At 30.8% G+C, this 20,626-nt stretch overlaps 3 protein-coding genes across 3 annotated transcripts in view; 2 read left to right on the top strand and 1 right to left on the bottom strand.

Moving 5' to 3' along the window:
- LOC108914689 (receptor-type tyrosine-protein phosphatase S-like) overlaps positions 1-2,979 on the top strand; it is a 41,368-nt gene extending 38,389 nt beyond the window's left edge. The window contains exons 3-4 of the mRNA XM_018720540.1: positions 111-225; positions 2,871-2,979. Of these exons, the coding sequence (XP_018576056.1) occupies positions 111-225; positions 2,871-2,956 (201 nt within the window). The 3' untranslated portion in view covers positions 2,957-2,979. The remainder of the gene's footprint in view (positions 1-110; positions 226-2,870) is intronic.
- A 5,929-nt stretch (positions 2,980-8,908) lies between these two features.
- On the top strand, positions 8,909-15,864 carry LOC108914715 (tyrosine-protein phosphatase 99A). The gene is made up of 11 exons (XM_018720582.1): positions 8,909-9,505; positions 10,387-10,664; positions 10,727-10,980; positions 11,452-11,732; positions 11,811-12,022; positions 12,090-12,221; positions 12,282-12,451; positions 12,527-12,821; positions 12,878-13,446; positions 13,553-13,842; positions 14,383-15,864. The coding sequence occupies exons 1-11, from the start codon at positions 9,154-9,156 to the stop codon at positions 14,427-14,429; spliced, it is 2,880 nt and encodes a 959-aa protein (XP_018576098.1). The 5' UTR covers positions 8,909-9,153; the 3' UTR covers positions 14,430-15,864.
- Positions 15,865-18,353: 2,489 nt separating this feature from the next.
- LOC108914696 (zinc finger protein 470-like) lies at positions 18,354-20,626 on the bottom strand. The gene is made up of 3 exons (XM_018720550.1): positions 19,993-20,626; positions 19,073-19,931; positions 18,354-18,695 (listed from the first exon to the last, which is right to left on the bottom strand). The coding sequence occupies exons 1-3, from the start codon at positions 20,470-20,472 to the stop codon at positions 18,451-18,453; spliced, it is 1,584 nt and encodes a 527-aa protein (XP_018576066.1). The 5' UTR covers positions 20,473-20,626; the 3' UTR covers positions 18,354-18,450.

Below are 20,626 nucleotides of genomic sequence, written 5' to 3'. Positions count from 1 at the left end.
TTCACGTACGTATGTATCTATGAAATAGGTGCATAACTTATGCTGTTGCAAGGGTGTTATGGAAATAAAACGACTGCATTGCTAGTAATATGTACTATGTATTGTTCCAGAACCACATTCTAACACAATTAGAGCCATGGACTCAATACTACGTCACTGTCCAGGTATTTAACCCCGAGGGACTTGGGCCCAACACTACAGTACTAATAATGACAGATGAAGGCGGTGAGTAAATTTAATATTCAATGTCGGCTTGAATTCAAAGTTTAAAGCACACGGCTTTCAAGTAGAGAAACTGTATTCACCGCTCAGTCGCAATTAAAACGCCCGACGTCCACAGGCGGAGATCTTTTTATTTTTTATTAATTGGTTTTTGGTACACATCAGCATATTAACGATTATGCATTACTTAAACGTATTAAATTCCATGTAATTAAACAAACAATAATAGTTTAATCTCTTTGAAAAAAAAAGGAAAGGCAAATCTGACATGGATGGTTTCCTCCTATTTCCTTCAGTTATTGGAGAGATGGCAGCGACACAATCACTAAATATCTATACAAAATAATACCTTAAAAATCTGTACATAAATCGTTACCTTCTCCAGTGTGCCACAGCAAAATATTTAATGATTTTCCTTAGTGGCGTCTTACAGCGAAAATAAATCTTCAAATTAAAATAAGAAAAAATTTGTTAAATATCAAATTGTCAAATATTTAAAAAATATAAGGAATTTCTGAGAAATAAGCATTTCCATTAACGTTAGAATTAGAAATATCTCGAAAACAATGCTACACGGAGTTCAAAGTTTAAGTAATAAATAATCCCCAATTATTCTTTGTCACTTCCAGTTCTAATTAAATATTTCAGTTGATTTAGTTTTATCGCTGGCTTATTGTAGTTCTCGGCAGAATCTTTAACATACTGAACTTGAAAGGTTTCAAGGGGCCACCGTTGTTTGCAGAAAGTTGTGGATAGGGTTAGCCAAAATGTCTTAACAATGATGCTGTTAGTACAATGAGGAACATAGGCATCGGCGTTGTGGAATTATGGGTTCGGGTTGTTACAGTACGACCAACCGTACAGGGTGATTTATCGAGAAACGTTGAAATATAATTAAAAGGTATATAAGTTTCCTGACAAAATATCGAGTTAAATGTACTAAACTCGCAGCGTAACGCCACTGATTTCAACCCGAACAACAAAATGTACGTGTGCTCAGACAATCTCGGCCAGTTCTCAACCTTTCCCATTTCATGGTAAACTTTCATATGACGTGAAAGTTTTCGTCTTAGAAATACACACTGCATCATAAGTATACGAGGAATATTACAAAAGACACGAAGCTATTTATATTTTTTTACTATACCTACATTTAAAATTATACACCAGGAAAATTAGCGAAAATAAAAGAGAAACTCGAAAAAAGTCCTATCCGCTAGATTATTGTAAAATTGTTTAAAGGAACATAATACAAGACAGCTTATAGGGAGTAAAATTATCTACAAAATGAGACTGGTTAAATTAAAATCGGTTAATAAACAAAAAAGTTATTGCAAAAAAACAAGAAAAGTGCCCATTTTTTCATTTGTTTATAACTATCGCATTTACTGTTAAAATTTTATAAAACCTATGACAAGTTGAGGGTTTTGTCGTACTTTAAAAGTGTGCCAAAAGTGGGCGCTGTAGGTGCAATAGTTTTCGCACAATTCTATTTGTTTATAGCGGAGGCTCCAAAAGTTATGAACTTTAAGCCTCTGTGCAGACGTTAATTTTCAATCAAACATGATTCTGAAAGCGTCATTGTAATCTTAAAGACGCAATTAAGCGACCTATTAAAAAATATCACCGTTTTTTTGACATTAACATTCTCAAATTGTGCATTAAAAAACCATGCGTTTTTCGCTTATAAACAATTTGAATAACATTGTTGCTATTTATGCTATCTCACCGAAAATAGATGCAATAGATAGCTGGCAAAAAAATACAGTTTTAAAATAAAAAAAGTACCCTCTACGACCAACAGGAGCCAAGATAAGAATTTTTTTTAAAAAAATCGTAGCGCAATTGTTTATAAATATTAAGACTTGAATTTTTCGCAAAATAAAGTTTACGTTTATGGGCACTTTTCTTGTGTTTTTGCAATAACTTTTTTGTTTATTAACCGATTTTAATTTAACCAGTCTCATTTTGCAGATAATTTTACTCCCTATAAGCTGTCTGTGAGTCACTTTTCGCTAAAATTGATGGTTTTCCCTGCAAAGTGAAAAAACTGTTTTCCTAACTTATTTGTTTAAATAGAAAAGTTAGCTAATAAAAGTTTTTGACTCACGAGACGAGAGATGTCTTGTATTATGTTCCTTTAGACAATTTTACAATAATTTAGCGGATAGGACTTTTTTCGAGTAAAAATTTAACTTGCTTGGTCTATTATACAAATTTCACAACCCTTAATAATAATTAGGTAGGTACTTCACGATTATTAAAAAAGATGTAACATTTCGAAATACATCCATTTCACGTGAAGTTAATATTTCAATGCCCTGACAAAGATAAATCTAACATGCACTGGCTTAACTTATTTTACATCCATTTAGGATAATCCACTTTCTTCTCTCGATTGACTTGGCAATTTAAAAAGAATTACTTCTGAAACAATACCTATTTCTACAATAATTGGATTTTTAAACTCTACGTAGTGGATATAAAATCTATAAAAATCAAATTTACTGCTTAAATACTTAGAAAATGATTTATTATTGATTGAATATGAGACAACCAAAGTGTGACAAAATACGAATTATGATTTTATTGATCAAATTAAGGATTTCAAGTATTTATTGATTTATTTTCTTTCGCTCCAAATCTAGATAACATGAATTCTACCACCTTAAACCGGCCCTGTGCGATGATCAGAAATATCCCGAGAGGAAAAATCGTTCGGTATGAAATCTAGAGATATGATTGGCCACGAAATGGTCCCTTGCCCATTATTTTCCAATTAGATAATGTATCTAGATACTCCTGAGGTTAACTCCATGGATGGAAGCATCAAACCGAGGCAGAGTAGATTTCTGTTAAGTTGCATTCCGCGGAATTGCAACCATTTGAATCGCCATCAATATAAAAATTCGTAATTCATGTTGCACAAATAAAAGTAATACTTCAAGTATGAGCTATTTATATTTTTATTTTCCTTCGCTATAGTAAAAAAAAAACAATCAGCTCCCTCAAAATGCCGAGTGTTGTTCCCTTACAACACCTTACCTTCCTTCAAACAAATTTAAATTGGTATCAAAAAGACCCTAGTGACTCTTTTTCAGATATTTCTAGATTGAAAATAAGATTTGATCAAATCGTATGACATTATGTGATATTTTCCTTGCGAAATTGAATTCTGTACATATACTTATAATTGGTTAATTGAAACATTGAGAATTATTTTAAATAATACAAAATTAAGCCGATGAAAATATCTCTGATATTCCTGTCTCTGCCGACTTATTGGACCACCTCTGCTACGTCTTCGCAATAAAATTTATGACTAGCTTTTAAAACCCACGAAGAGCACCACTGACTAAGCCAACCAGCTTGTTAATAGTTATTTAATTCTTACCGATTTGACTAAATGTAGAAGTACTACATAACAATCCATATAACGATTAGGTATTAATTAAAAATAAAGTTCAAATACTACAGCTGTTCGCAATAATTACCATATTCGTTGTTTGTGAAAACACATTGTACATAAATTTATGTAGGTACTTTACGGCATAAGTAACAACAATTCTCTTTTCGGTATGGCTTTGTGTAATCATAAACCGTATGTTCAAACATCACGTGTTGTTGGACCTCTACTGGGCCAGGGAAAGTTATTGCTTTTTTATCAGGTTTCCTCTGTATTTCCCGTTCATTTTTCCTTTTACCCCATCTACCAACTGCTTAATATACTCGTATATATACATATGTATATAGGTATACATAAAATATCGAAGTTCGATCCCAGGAATGTACTCGTAAGGAAAACATAGGCAACCAACTCTACGAGTAGGCATCTAAATTTTACATAGCCAAGTAATTCATATTAAACAAGTAATAAATTGTATATATCTACATATAATAAACTTGCTTTAAAAATATATAGATAAATAGATTATAAAAAAATATTGATGTTTGTGTAGCAAGTGAAAAGAGAAATATGGAAAGACAGTCCTAGCTTATGCTTAAGCGTGGGACACGTTCTCATTGTCTCTTACATGAAGACATTTTTGATGCGTTAAAATGGCAATAATAATGTAATCCCATTTCTGGATAAACCGAATATCTGTCTGCTTTGAGCAGATAATATTGATTGAAATAATAAAGCATGTTCGTTTTATCAGCATTACTCGGAATATTAATCTTTAAACCTTCATTAACAGCATTAAATGCTATATACCTACCTGATCATGAAATTATTGATAAAATTATAATGTAACGCAAATAGGGGATTTATTCTGTTCTCTCACAAGTGCATTATTGATAAATACAAATTGGAATAATATAAATGAATATTTAATAACTAGATAAGCATACAATACAGTAGAGAACGTTATAATTTATGTTACTTTTCATTTTTCTTTATTTGGAATCCTTGAAATAAGATTTTTAAAAACGCTCATTCTCTTTTAACTTTGTGATTGTGAAATTGATATAATTTTTCTTTGTCAATTAAAACCTTCTTAAAATAAGATTGTATTTTGGAAAGGAAATGATTTATGATGATCTAAAAAATTGCAAACTGCGATTAGGTACTCAAAAAATATATGTGTAATTGTTTATAACCGGACGAAATGAAAAACGAAATATTTTAGTACCATTATACATGATTTATGATTTACTAACCTTCATAAAGAAAAAATATATGAAGTGGATGTTTATTTAAAAATATAAAAACATGTACATTCATTTTTAATGCTTCAAACTTTTAAGATGAATATAAAATTTGGAGTTTATCCCTTTTCTGACTTTATATTACGAAGTAATATGTTATATTGCTAAGGGGAATTTAAATATATAACTTCAGTCGTCAGGTTATAAAATGTTTACGACAAACGGATATACACGTGTGCATTTTTCAGAAAAATAAAATGAATTCATACGGGAATTTAATGTAGTACCTAACGATTAGACTTATTAAAAAAAAAATTGTAGAAACCTACGTGTAGGTAATAATACTTTGATCATTATACGTATGAAGTTGATTACAATTTCGAGTCCATTGTGGAAAGAAAAAATGATTAATGTCAGCCACCCTATGTCTTTGTTGGAAAAGCCAAATCGATTATTCCCTTTATGTGGGACTACCTATGCCATCTAGCTGTTTCTTACTCAAACTCTCACGTTGCATTATCTAGAAAACTACGTACAGAAGAACAGAAGACTGTTTCATTGGGATTCCCTGATTTCTTCAAGTCTTTCAAAAATCCATATAGTTATTATTTTAAATATTGAAAAATATATTTTCACTAATATGTTACGTCAAAAAAAAGCGAATAATATTTCTAATTCAATTTTACATTAATGAATATTAATGAATAAAATAAGCTCGAATTGGTAATTCTGTAGTCGATCTTCTGCCAACATCAACCAATGAATATGTTCGAATAGTCGGTAAGTTAACCACGGCGATCAGCGTAACTTATTCTGGTTGAGCCATTATCAGTACTTTCGACAATGCTCGTTAATGGTTGGTCCTTGTAACATTTAGCAAACACTGAAATAAAAACATTACCTATATTGGTTATGTTATGTTTAAAGAACGATGGTTTTTCGAATTGTCATGACGTAATCTTAAAGCTGTTAAAGCTTTTTTATTTTTAATTAAATTAAAACATTGTTTCCTTTTAATGATCTATTCATTAGAGTATTTATATGAAAAATACTTTAAAGCCATGATACAAAGAGAAAATTAAAAGGAAAGGTCATACATTTGTTAAACGTTCCCAATTATCTTCCAAAATTTAATATCTGTCGGTTGTCAACAGAGCCGGCTGTAGGGAGTGGTTGAAATTATTTCAATATTTTAACAGATATTCTGTCATCAATCGCAACTCGAGATCTAGACTAATTGAGTTTGTTTGGATTTTAACAGTGGTTCTCATCACAAAACAACTTAGTTTGGATCAGACAATATACAAAATTGCAAGTACTATTAATGATTTTTTTAATTGTGTTGTGATTTTCATGATACAGTAAAAAAAATCATATTAAAACCAAAAAATTTACTCACAAAACAACTAAATAAACAACATTAATGAAGTTTAATTTAATGTACGAAGAAGGTAAACTAGACTGCTTCAGTTAATTAGATGTCTATTTTCCAAGGACTGCTAGCCCAACTAAAGTATTTTGTTGTTGATTAGAGGTAGAGAACAATAGTACTTTCAAGTAGCAGGTGGCGTACGAAGTACGAACAAATGGGTTAATCCAGCTTGCACATAACGAAGAGCAAGAGTGACAGACACAGGGGGCAGTGCTCACTGCTCAGGAAGGAGTACACTTACAGTGTCTGAATACTGAAGCAAAATGAAACAGATGCAGATTGCAGACAAGCGAACGTAATATTGGCTGAAGCAACCGGTGCAGCTTGGCAATATACCAACTGAAAGAAAAGTGTCACATTTTATCTATGCTCATACCTCTATTGGACGATTCTACATATACATATTATAATTATTACGCAAAAGTGTTCATCGTTTTTGAAATAGGGAAATAATATGTTTATTTGTATTGTATGTACAATAAACTGCGCAAGTTCCAAAATCTTCAACTGTTTTACAATTATAATTTGTATAAGTGTAAGTAATCAAATTAATTAACAAAATTGAATAAAGCAGTACCTACTTTATCTATATTGCGTTAATTTCACAGCCTGTCGAGTTGTTAGCTAATATATAGTGGAATTTTTATGTGTGAACCTAGTCCCTGAATAAATTCGCGTCGTTTATTACGTTTTAAAAAAATATACGTATTGGAAGGTACTGGATAACTGAAATAGCATAAAAATTGAATATCGGGTGTTTGGCGAAAATTCGCCTCACCCATTAGAGAAACAAAATGTTTAATTTTCGTATATCCCTATTATGTACAGAGTGATTCAGTATATTTTGACCACCCCCCGAAAATGATAGTAGAGAAACAAATGAAGTCCAAACAAAATGTCTGCGGATGTTAACTTTGTTAATTTAAATGGAACACCCTGTATGTTTTTACATATTTGGATAGAACATTCCCTGTCGAGCATAGGCATATAGGGTTTGTTGGGTCCATCTCTAACAGTAAGCGAGATAATATTAAAAAACGTAAAAAAGGTATTTTATTAAGAAAATAAGACAACTTGTCTTTCAGGCATTTCTGCCTTTTTCTAATTACGTATGATTTACAGATTTAGTTGTAATATATTTAGACATATCATTAAATAGTAATACAAACTGTCAAGCAATAACAATATTATCATGTCATTCCTACTTGTCACTGTCACGGCCTACCATATAACATTGTCCATGAGTAAATAGGCCTATCACGGCCTAATTAGTGCGATTTAGTTAAAATACTATACACATTTTGGATTATATCAATGTCCGATATATCAAAATATATTGCAACTAAATCCAAATCCTTACGTAATTGGAAAAAAGGTAGAAATGCCTGAAAGAGGTTTAACAATTACAAGATATTTTATTTTCTTAATAACAAACCTTCGTTTTTTAATATTATCTCGCTTATTGTTCGAGATGGGCCCAACAAACCCTATATGACTATGCTCGACAGGGAACTTTCTATCCAAATATATAAAAATGTACAGGGTGTTCCATTTAAATTAATAAAGATAGCATCCGCGGCCATTTTATTTGGGTTTCATTTGTTTTTCTATTATCATTTTCAAAAATTTTTGTATTCCACATTTTTTATAACTCTTAAAACAAAAAAGTTAATGGGGGGGTCAAAATATATTGAATCACCCTGTACTTAACAGAGGGAATGGTGTCTAGAGACAGTAAAACATTTTGCTTCAGGGCTCCAAATATGCGCATTTCCGATTTTTAATTTAACAAAAAAATGAGTTAGATTAGGATATCCTAAATGTAAAATATACGAAAACGATCTTAATCGTAAAAACAATTCCATTAAATTTAGCTATGGCTAGTCACATAACAAACGCACATGCCACTAGATGGAACACATATATGTTCTCATTCTATTTATCTCAAGAGTTTATGTTTATTGATTATAGTTCGTTCGGAGAGATGGCGCATATTTCAATTTTCAAATGAAATAAAATTTTACTGACTACCTGGATGTGGTACAGATGAAAATCTGAAAATTAATGTGTGTCACGATATTCGCGTATACGTAGATACATAACTATTGTAAGCATAAGCATACACAAATCATCCCGTCAAATAAATGAGATATTCCACAATGACAATTTTTCAAGGACTTTTTGTACTTCTTTTTGAGAAAATCTGCCTTGTTGAAAATAATTAATTAGTTATAATATTATAATTTATATGTAATACTTCACTGAATCAAAAAAATATTTTTTTCAAATATCTGCAGCATTTATAGGAAAAGAATTTGTTGTAGTGTGTTAGTTCAAAAAAATATATAAGTATGTATCGGTATAAAAGTATTAGCCAAATCTATCAAGTAAAATTCAAGAAATATGCATTAATATGCATGCTTTTGATAAATTGTCAGTTAAAAAGCAATTGAATTTTGTAATACGCCTTAATGCATTTAAATTGTACTTTTATCGGTTAATTGTCCAACCAGCGCATAAGTTTCGAATTTGGATTTGTAATTCAAGGAACATGCGCCAGCGCCACCTCACTGGCTGTAGTCGTCAGTAGGCCCCGGTCTGACGGCTGCTCTCCGTCTTTCCCCGCGTGCTTCTGTCATAGTTACCGCTGGGTGGTGTTTCAGATAAACATATCATTTATTTCCGTGTGTAGTTCGAGTTATTAACTCAATTATGTGGTTTATATAGAATATTAATCAACGGTAGAATTCATTTACGTATACTCCCTCACATTAAATATATAAAAATGACTAAAACGAGCAACCATAACGATCCGCTACTTCATTAATTGATTGTTTTATTGTGCTAGGATGGGCCATGCTTTTGTTTATATATTAGTCGCTTTTTGCGGATTAATATCGACTCAGGAATCGTCTACAGATATCTATACCACTACGGACATAAATGAATTTAGTGATAATAAAGATCCTGAGGGCATTGACACACCTACTTATGATTTTGCAGTTCCAGCCAAACCAAGAAATTTGACAATTTTGGACTACACCTCAGTTAGCATCTATTTGCAGTGGGCAAATCCGGAGAAAAAAAATGGTGTTATTGAAGGTTACAGAGTTTATTATATGAACAATAACTTCACTGAAGTTCAACCTGATAAAATACCATTTGATGAACCCGTAGTACGCTACAATTTGACTAAACTAAGTAAGTGTTTTTTAATTTACTAAACTCATTACATCTGACTCCCCTCGTATGCAAACCGTATTGTATGATATCAGCACATAACTCCCTGTTAATTAAAAATGTCAATTTTTCAATTGAACATTTATTGCTAATGATATAGTTTTATTAAGTTTTTACGTTTTACTATGAATCAACTCTACTTTGTTACATTTTTGTTGAATAATTGAGAAAAATAATAGTGAACACTTTTTTTGTCATTAATTAAAATAAAGAAATGATATTCGAACTGACTTATGTAAATATTAAACACTCAAACAACTGTGGTCAACAGCATTTGCCAATATAGGATCAATTATTCCATACAGTATTTGTGTTATTTACTTAATAATTGCCTAATATAATCGATATATAAAATCTAGTATTTTCAATAGAATTAAATATTGCTATTACTAAAATGATTAAACAACCTATTAAGTATGTTTGTATGTTGTGGTTTCCATACATCATGACTAATCGATTGTTTATGACTTATGCTAATTTTCATACTGACAATAATCTAGTGGCGGCTTGCATAAAGCAAGGAACATACAGAAAATTTTAAAAAATGTATGCTATAAGTCATTTGTGACCTACATGTAAAAGTATAAAAAAATAGTTTTTTATTTTAAATTAATAAGGAAACAAGATATAAATAGGATAGGAAAACAGGATAAAGTATATTGGATAATGCTGGCAGTATAACAGATCTGTTTCAAATTAGATACTATTAAAAAATTACATGAAATAAATTTCAGAAACCTGCCTTTTTCATAATAATTATAGTTTGTTCCACCAAATATTAACATTTGAGTTTCAACAAAATGAAGGATTAATTTGTGTTTATTTATTTTATTTTCTTCTAGAGCCTTCAACTGAATACACAATATTTGTAAAAGCATTTACTCAGAAACATGAAGGCTATTCCTCAGATCCTGTAGTTGCGACAACTGATATTAGTGGGCCAAGTGCCCCGAAAGTCTTAAATTTATCGTGTCAGGCTAATGAAACTATATATATACAGTGGCAGCGACCTACAAGTTTCTTTTATTCTATTGACTATTACTATATATACATTAACTTAGGCAATCATTTATATGATAACATCACTATATCTACCACAAAGGATCACCTAGAAACAACAGTAAGTAAATGTTTGAAGCCATAGTTGTTCCATTGTTGAATTTTGTTGTTTTTTTTTTATAGTATATTGTAAAAAACATTACGCCAAATGCCAATTATCATGTACAAATCCAAGCTTCGACAAGAAGTAATCGTACTCATCGGCTGATTATGGGAGAACTCTCTCAACCAATGCGCGTATATATCTCCAAAAATTGTGAAGATCCCCATGATTACAACTCCCACACAACCAGTGAACTTGGTGCTGGAATTTTAGCTGGTGTCCTTTGTGCAAGCTTAGCACTACTGATGGCTGGAATAGGATTCTTAATTTGGAGGTATAATTTCCTGAATTATATTCCTACAATATCAAGAAGGGCAACCTCTCACATAATTAATTATCTAAATCATAAAATTGAATTTGAAGTATACATTCAAATATAAAAATATAAAAACCAATTCCGCCACCCTCTGCAGTTCATATATAAGAATAATTTGAAATAGGTAACTTTAAACCTAGACAATTGATCATTAAGTTAATTAAAGTCAATCAGCTGACCATGAAATTTCTGTTTTATTTATTTATTCTGATATTTAAAGCTTTAGTAATTAATTGATGATGCGAATCATGTACCAGGTAATAAAATTAAGGTAATACATTAGAATCAATTAATATTTATTGTTTATATTATCACCCAAGGAATATTTATAACAAGTATAAATTTAGTAAAGTGAAGGTCACATATATATTGTTCATCACCGGATTTTATTTAAGGAAACCAAATTTGTTAAGCAATAATTATTTTTAGGAAATGTTTTCGTGCTCCATATTATTATCTAGACAATCCTCAATGTTCAGCAGCAGCTTTAGATTGGAATGCCATTCCTGAACCAGATGCGGATCACAACGGGCCAATTCCCGTTGCGCTTTTTGCCAGACACGTTCAAGAATTACATGCGGATGGAGATATAGGTTTTAGCAAAGAGTATGAAGCTATACAAAACGATGCTGTTAATGAAATCAACAGCTCGGAACATTCACAACATCCTGATAACAAACCTAAGAATAGATATCTCAACATAATTGCATGTAAGTCACATTATCGAGTTATTAAAAATAAAACATATATTGTGGAAAAGCTACTTTATTACTTGAACACATTTTCAGACGATCACTCTCGCGTCCACTTACTCACAATGCCTGGTCAAAAAGTCTCGACTTATATTAATGCAAATTATATTGATGGATTTCAAGTGAACAAAGCTTATATTGGTACTCAGGGTCCTTTACCTTCTACTTTTGACTGTTTTTGGAGGATGGTGTGGGAACAGAGGGTTACCATAATTGTGATGATTACTAATTTAGTAGAAAGAGGAAGAGTAAGTGAATTTTTTACTTTAATAATAATGATAGTTCTGTTAAGAAGAAAAGATATATTGTTTACAGAGAAAATGTGATATGTACTGGCCAAAGGAAGGTACAGAAACTTATGGTGTTATTCAAGTAAAACTAGTCAAAGAGGATATTATGGCTACATACACTGTGAGAACTTTATCAATTCGCCATCTTAGAGTAAATGTAAGTTATATTTTCTGAATTCTGTTAAAAATTTTCTTGTATATCTGCACAACTTTTTAGATTAAAAACAAGAAAAAGGCTGCATTAGCTGAAAAAACAGTGTACCAGTACCATTATACCAATTGGCCAGACCATGGTACACCAGATCATCCATTACCAGTTATACATTTCGTTAAAAAATCGTCATCTGCCAATCCTCCAGATGGTGGGCCCATTGTTGTTCATTGCAGGTAAATGTATTTCAAAAAAATATATATATATATATATATGTATATATATATATATAAATATTATTTTGTTTGTAGTGCTGGAGTAGGTAGAACTGGGACATACATAGTGTTAGATGCAATGATTAGACAAATTCGTTCTAGAGGTGAAGTAAATATATTTGGTTTCTTAAAGCATATTCGCGCCCAACGAAATTTCTTAGTGCAAACCGAGGAACAGTACATTTTTATACATGATTCATTAGTAGAAGCCATCGAATGTGGAGAAACAAATATATCTCGTGAGAAATTTCCTAGATATGTTTCTGTTTTACAAAATCTTAATCATGAAGATAAAAACGAGCTATGGAAACCGTTAGATGTTCAATTTAGAGTAAGTTGCTGCAAAAGTCGTTCTCATGGTACTAAGGAAAATGTTTTTTTTTGCAGTTAGTAACTAGTTTTGTATGTAAAGATTTTAACTTGGTTTCGGCAAACAAACCAGTAAATCAACCAAAGAATAGATGTGCCGTAATTCTACCCGTAGAAAGTTCAAGAGTTCATTTGACTCCGAAACCAGGTGAGGATGGATCTGACTATATTAACGCTAGTTGGCTCCAAGGATTCCATAGCCTTCGAGAATTTATTATAACCCAACATCCATTCAAACATACTATGCAAGATTTTTGGCAAATGATCTGGGACCACAGCGCACAACTCATAGTTATGATAAGTTTTATAGATAATTCAGAATATGAAGTTTTCTGGCCAGTAGGGAACGAGGTTATTGAAACGGACACTTACACATGCAAACAAACACATGAAAATGGCAACTCGACATATTACACACGGGAATTCTTGATGCGTTCTGTGCAAGATGATTATGAAATTCCAGTCAAAATGCTTCACTGCCATAACTGGCCACATCAAGTTTCGAATATTTCTGAAATGTACCACCTGCCTAACTTCGTTTTAGAGATGCAGAAAATTCAAAATGGGCCTACAGTTGTTATTGATCGGTAAGAATTGACGGTTACATTTTACAAAATATATATTGAGTTATTTGTCTTAATTTTGACTAGTTTGCGGTTCCTCTAAATATTAATAATTTTTGTTTTGCTTCAGGTTTGGAGGCACAGAGGCCGCAACATTTTGTGCTTTAACGACCTTAAAGAAGCACTTAATTTACGATAATAAAGTGGACGTGTACATGTACTCTAAGTTATATCACAATAAAAGACCAGGCATATGGATTTCGAGTGACGATTACATGAAATTACATCTCTGTGTCCAAAGCCTATGCAATCCGCCTGAACCACAAATCCAAGAAGTAACTCCTGATTTATATGCAATGGCCAATGGAACTATCAATAATGGATCAATATCCACCGACTGTATACGAGTACCTCCAGAAGGTATGGAAGCAGATACGTCTGCACTTTAAAATGCTTAAAGCGCACAGTGTGTGATTCCTTTGTCAAAAATATCTGCTATATGTCACAGGTGGCAGGTGCTTATAAATCCGCCAGATTTCAGTTTATACGCTCTTATAAGCCCTATATTTGAAGTACCAAAACATTTGCCTGCGGTTATGTTAAAAATGCAAGTCGAGTGAGAATATATGTATGTTTGAAACTTCAGGCAAATGTAAAATAACATTTGAGCACAGAACAGAACTTTTCCTTTTTTTCACCCCTTTACTTTTTCTGGTCACTTTACAAAAGAATATCGTTCATTAATCGTTAATGTAAGTCGATAAGCAGTGTGTAGATTTGTTTGTTAGTTTGTCAATATATAAGTGTAATATGATGCTGTTATATCAACCTAATATGCTGACATTGTTCTAGATATTTAATCATCTAAGCTGTAGCTTGCATACTGTACTCTGCAGTCTCCTCCACATTAATATTCATTTTTTTTTATAATTTTTTAAACACGTTTTTGTTTGATTGCAGAAGCTCCTCTTATTACCAAGGATTGTTTGAGCAATAAACAGACGTAAAACTATAAAATTACCAGTATTTCAAGTTACAAAATGGGTATATTAGGTGTAGGTGTTGAAAAATCCATTTGCATTGTGTTATTTATGAAACTGATGATTATTTGAGAAGGTTCATTCCTTCCGGTTAGATCTCGATATATTTTGGAATTAAAAACAGATCTGACAAAAAGGAATTCTTGGTAAATATTGAATTTGGGTAGATAAAACATGTCATGAAGTTCCAAAAATGTGCGCCATAGCAGCATAAACTTTAATGGGGCTAATGTATGGCACATGTTTACCCGGAATGACCTTGACCCTTACATATAAAAAAATAAATGTAACCAATGAAAGAATTCTTTTTATTAATTCAAATACGGAACTTACTTTCGTACCAGTATTTGGTAAAAGTTACATCTATTTTAATTGAAGCGGATGTATCTTAAACTGCTAAAATTGAGATTATCCATGCTTGGATATATTTTGTCCGATAAAGATTACAACAAATATTTTTATTACTGTGGACAAGGCTTAAGGATATACTCTCGTTATTCATAGAAATGGTCGTCATTTTTTATGTCATATGTGCACTTGATGTAAATATTTCATTTTATCTTTATATGATAATGATGGACAATACGTACCTCAATATTTATATTGTGGTAATTCCTCATAAGAATAATTTTATAAAATCTCTTTCAAACAATATGTAGAAGACTGACTATTTGATTTTAAATAACTTGTGATTATATAAAATTTTTATTATTCGATTACCATTTGTAAATTCCACAAAAGCATTTATGTAAATATATATACTAAAAAAATACATATTATTATATAGTAAAATTAGTGTAATTCAGAATTAGTCTTGTGTAACCTGAAATACTTGTAAAATAATTTGAAAGATACTATTTAAATTTCAGTGACACATAATATTTATTTTACTTCTATGTAAATATATGTGTGAGTAGTACATATATACACACACATTTCAAATAATGTATAAAAAAAAATGTAGTTATGTGTAAAAAAAGTATTATTATACATTATTCATAAAAAAAAAATTAAACGAAAGTACAATTTTTTGTATAAATAATGTATAAACCAGCCTGTAGTGTTTATGAATAAGTTTCCAATTCCGGAATGATCTGAATGATAAAATTTTACTGACATTCCTGAATTGGATTGTATATAACCAATAAGAACGCCTCAAATTCAATTCTGACATTTCAGAATAATAAGTGAAAGACCATTCAATAATAATACATATATATATAATTAAAATCTTCTTATTAGTGGGATTAAAGCCTATTTTTTAGATGAAACTCTTTTTTCTATGTAAAAGCTTTCGCAATATTTTATTGCTTCTTCAGTTACACTATATACCAAAGCCACGAATATCTTTTCTATATATATATATATATATATATACACAGGGTGTCTCATAATTAGTGTCTAATAATTTACCACTTGATTCTATTGCCAAAAATAAGAATATTTTTTCATATAAACATGTGTCGAGAAATGCTTCCTAAGTGAGCTATGCCCCCGTAAATGGAGCCTCAAAAAAATTAATTTTTTTTTTAAATTCTGAAACGGATTGAAGAAAAATTATGAATTTCGACGTCTAAAATTTGTCCCAATTTTGTTGCTTGTTGAAATTTTAAAATTCAGATGCCAATGATAATAGACCTTCATTTCCTCTACAAAAAGATACTTTTTATTTCTTTCGATAAATTGCTCCATTTCCAAGAAAAACGGATTTAAACATTTCATTACATTACCTTAATAAAATTAAAAAATCATATCATTATACATTGTAATAAACAATGTGAAAAGTGCTTGGAAAAGCACACTTTTGGAAAATGTTATAACATATTTAAACTGATTTTTCGATATAAAAGAACATTACCAATTTTTCATAGAATACTCTGATTTATAAAATTTGACTGTTTAAATTTGAATATAGCAACATGTGAAAATTTTGGGGCAAATTTCGGAAAAAGAGTACCTTTTTGTAGAGGAAATGAGGGTCTATCATACGTTGGCATCTGAATTTGAAAATTTCAACAAGCAAAAAAATTGGGGCAAATTTTAGCCGACAATCCCCGCAATTGAGACGGCCCTGATTAAAATTTTTGAAAAATTTTATGATCTATTTCAACTTTTAATGAACGCTCAAGATATCAAAATTCATAATTTTCCTCCAACCCGTTTTGGAAATATTAAAAAAAAAATTAATTTTTTGAGGCTCCATTTAGGGGGGCGTAGCTCTCTTAGGAAGCATTTCTCCACCCATGCTTATATGAAAAAATATTCTTATTTTTGGCAATAGAATCGAGTGGCAAAGTATTTGACACTAATTATGAGACACCCTGTATATACATATACTATGTCTTGGTTTTTCTTGCATCATCACTTGTAAGGTATATTTTTGAAAGAAATAATTTTGCCATCTGACCAAGAGCTGTATAATCTTTTTAATTTGTTACTCCTTCCTAATCGAAAACTATTATTTTGAAAAATATTTTGATTTGTTAATAAGACTGAATTATATTTATGTACATATTAGATATTGGCTTTGAGGTATTTTTAGTAACATAAATGTGCAGTTTAATTATTAAACATGTTTTAAGTGTACGTGTAAAAATCGTATAAAACAACAATTAATATTTATGGTTATGTCTAGTAGTGAGTGCATTATAGAATAATCGATATATGTATATGTATAGGAATATTATATTAGTTTTTTTGTATATTTATTTTTAAAAAATATATTGATCATTATTTAAATAATACACATGGACCAATTTAGAATATAAATTCGCTGGTCCTCTTAGGGCAACATATTGCTCATAAGATATCCTGAAATGTTTATTCATAATATGTTAAATATAGGATAAATATGCTTATATGCTTTTGAATAGATTAGGATCCGTCCATCTGGCATTGTAAGTGTTGGATAAGCATTTAAGGATATTTGAAATTGTCCATATTCTTTTTTTATATAATATTTATTTAGAAATGTTTCATTAACATTTTATTATGACTAAATTTTTAAAGTGGTATTCTACTACTGTTTTCAGATTTCAATATGCATAAGCAAAGTTATAATATGACAGTTTGTAAATTATGAAATGTATTGTTTTAAAATCAGAAAAATTTATATTTTGGTTAGATATATAATTAGAATATATAAAATATATCACTTTGTGTATGTTGCATTATATTTGTGTTAAAAATAAAAAATACATACCCACACTGTTGTTTTCTTAAATCTTATGTTAATCAATAACCATTGGGTTAGGATCGATTGTCCAAAGATGAAAGAGAGTAAGTGGTAAAAAACAAAGGTAAGCTAAGTAATATTAGCTTTGTTTCCAGTGCATTAGAATCAGTTTCCAACAGTCGGACGCAATCACATTTGATTCCAAACAATGAGTTTCGAACCTTCTGTGTGCACATTATATCAGAATGTGCATGCATGCACCCCACAGTGGGTTTGAGGTTTTAAATAAAAAATATGCACCAACAAATTTTTTTGCAGTCAAAATCCTAAATTTTTTCATTTTTGCCGAGCTGTTTTTGAGAATAATCAATTTTAATTGAATTATTAATTTAATCTGAAATTGTTCGATTGTTTTTTTCTGAATTTTGGACGACTTATTCTAGTTGTAAATTTGAAATCTGCAAAAAAATTTTTGGTGCAAGTTTTTGTCATTTAAAGCATGTTCAAACTCACCGTCACCTGACTTACAAACTGTTTTGGAATGTTCTAGGAACAAAGCTATTGAAAGATGATCGGAATTCAAAAAATCAGGAAAAATTAACTACCACCTTAAGAAAAAGATGTATATAATTCCAATGAGAATTATCTACAAGTAATTCTTTCTTTCAAACTGTGAGGCCACTAAAATATACATAAAACTGAAGCTCATTAAATATGCTATTTATTTAAATAGGGATTTTGGAATTACAAATTTTTAATAAATAATTAGTCTTGAAAATTAAAACAACCTTGATAACTTAACGTCCTTAAATACTAGTCGAGATCACGCAAGTTTACTGTAGAAAACTTTTCGTCCTCAACAGATACACGTTTCTTATTAGCAACTAACCCATTTCCCAATATAGCATCAGAAGGAACTTCAAGACTTCTAATTGCTTGTTTTAGTAATATATCTGCATGATTATTTGCTTTAGAATCTACCTCTCCCTGTTGGACATCCATCTGCTCTTTTTTCCCAGAACTGTTTTTTTTCATTTGGGCTAGCATTGCTGATTTGCCTATAATTTTTTAAAATGTATATTTCAGTCGGTATAAGTGTTCAGCTGGATACTAAACTTTTAAATTTTTAGAGGCAGCACAAAATATTGTAAAAAACTAAATTAGTACCAAAGTTTAAAATTCAATTATTTTTTTTAATTGGTTATAGGAAAAGCACTTATTCCAATTAAAAACACTTCAGATTTGAAGAAAGCAGTAACAAAAATGTTGGACACTACTTATGTAAGAACGCCTTACTGATAACGATTTACTTTCCACATGCACTACTTCAAGTGATCGAGATTCAATATAAAAATGCCTAACTCTTGAAATAATACTAGAAGTACGTTTGTACCTATCTATAGGTGAGCAAGTTTAAAATAATAATAAAATTTACCTTCCAACTCAAACATTTTCTTCTCAATATGGGTCAATGTATGGTCTTTTAAATGTTCAGATCTTAAGAAAGACTTATTGCAATTTCCCATAGTACAATGAAATTTCCTTTCAGGGATATGCGTGCTTTGATGTCTTTTTAATCGGCTTGCTGTTGTAAAACTCCATGTACAATTCTCAAACTGACATTTATATGGTTTAACACCAGTATGTATTCTAATGTGTTCACGAAGTCTATATGGAGTAGCAAAAGCCTTTCCACAGTTTGGATACTTGCACACATTTTCCAGCCCTTTCTGAGTGCAAGATCTTGAATGAGCATCAAGTATTGACTTGGTAAAAAAAGATTTTGTACATTTTCCTATGCTACAATGAAAAGGGGCATCTCTATTATCATGTGCTTTATAATGTGCCCTTCGTTGCTTTTCATTTTGAAAAAGTAAATTACAACCATTTACAGAACAAGGTAACGTTGCAGGTTTGCTATGTCTCCGCTTATGATCGTTTAAGTTATATATGGTAGAAAAGGTTTTTTTACAGCCTGATATATCACATATAAAATTTCTATTATTTGAATGAGTTTCTTTATGTCTAGCAAGCTTAGAAGCTGTGTAAAATTGCCAAGAACATCCTCGCTGATTACATTTATACGGCTTTATTTGTATATGTTTAAGAATATGAAGTTTTGCTTCCGCAACATGTAGATAGGCTTTGTTGCATTTAAGGGGGCACAAATGTATTTTAGCACCCAAAGCAGTAACTATCTGTGGTAAAGTAATGTCTAACTCCGAACAAATCGGAACCTGATTTACTGTTTTTATTTTTTGTACATTTTCTGACTGTACATAATTATCTGGTAACTAAAATAGAAAAAAACATTTCACTTAATAAAACAGCATATTTTGTCAGTGCCAATATTACCTGCACATTCTGAGGTGAGAAAATTTGATTTCCTTCAGTATCTTTGAAAATTGCAGCAGCACATTGACCATCAACCTTCATCTCTATTGTAAGTAACGTCACTGTTTTTAATGTATCAGTTTTTGGAAACAGACTGTTCGTTTTACATAGGTTTTGGCTTTGATTGCTTTTATCGGTGACTGTTCTTAGTATTGTACCATCAGACTCTATTAGTTTGAATTTCTTGGAGATGTACGTTGAATTGGGAATGCAGATATCAAATGCATCGAACATAGCACTACCTTCGGTAATTTGGGCTTCACTTAAAAGAGGATCTGCCTCAAGTGTAATTAAGTTGTATCTGTTGATGATAGGATATTCTTCATCATTTTGATATATTTTATCCAAATCAATTGATGTATTTTCCATGTCACTATTAAGAAACGAATTAATGTCTTCTTCCATCAAATACAATATATTTTCACCGCAAGGCAAATCCATTTTATTAAAAAATCACGATTACTTCTATCATTAGTAACATTTCTAACCTCCCAAAAGTTCCTCCCTTTTTTAAGTTTAACCTTAACACTGTCAATTGTCAATTGAACGATAGAATGGAAGCATTATCCCTAATATCGATTTGTTATAAAGATAA

Source organism: Anoplophora glabripennis, unplaced genomic scaffold, assembly GCF_000390285.2.
Source record: "Anoplophora glabripennis isolate ALB-LARVAE unplaced genomic scaffold, Agla_2.0 scaffold727, whole genome shotgun sequence".
NCBI lineage: Eukaryota > Metazoa > Arthropoda > Insecta > Coleoptera > Cerambycidae > Anoplophora > Anoplophora glabripennis.
This window is presented reverse-complemented; position numbering and strand designations above follow the sequence as displayed.

What these genes read in the sequence shown, in the direction of transcription:
- LOC108914715 (XM_018720582.1), top strand. Translation starts at nt 9,154, where the DNA reads ATGGGCCATGCTTTTGTTTATATATTAGTCGCTTTTTGCGGATTAATA. An exon ending in ATTTAGTAGAAAGAGGAAGA is followed by an intron (nt 12,023 to 12,089) that starts GTAAGTGAATTT and finishes TATTGTTTACAG; the next exon opens with AGAAAATGTGATATGTACTG. An exon ending in TTCGCCATCTTAGAGTAAAT is followed by an intron (nt 12,222 to 12,281) that starts GTAAGTTATATT and finishes ACAACTTTTTAG; the next exon opens with ATTAAAAACAAGAAAAAGGC.
- LOC108914696 (XM_018720550.1), bottom strand. Translation starts at nt 20,472, where the DNA reads ATGGATTTGCCTTGCGGTGAAAATATATTGTATTTGATGGAAGAAGAC. An exon ending in TCTCACCTCAGAATGTGCAG is followed by an intron (nt 19,932 to 19,992) that starts GTAATATTGGCA and finishes TTTCTATTTTAG; the next exon opens with TTACCAGATAATTATGTACA. An exon ending in GAAAATGTTTGAGTTGGAAG is followed by an intron (nt 18,696 to 19,072) that starts GTAAATTTTATT and finishes AAAAAATTATAG; the next exon opens with GCAAATCAGCAATGCTAGCC.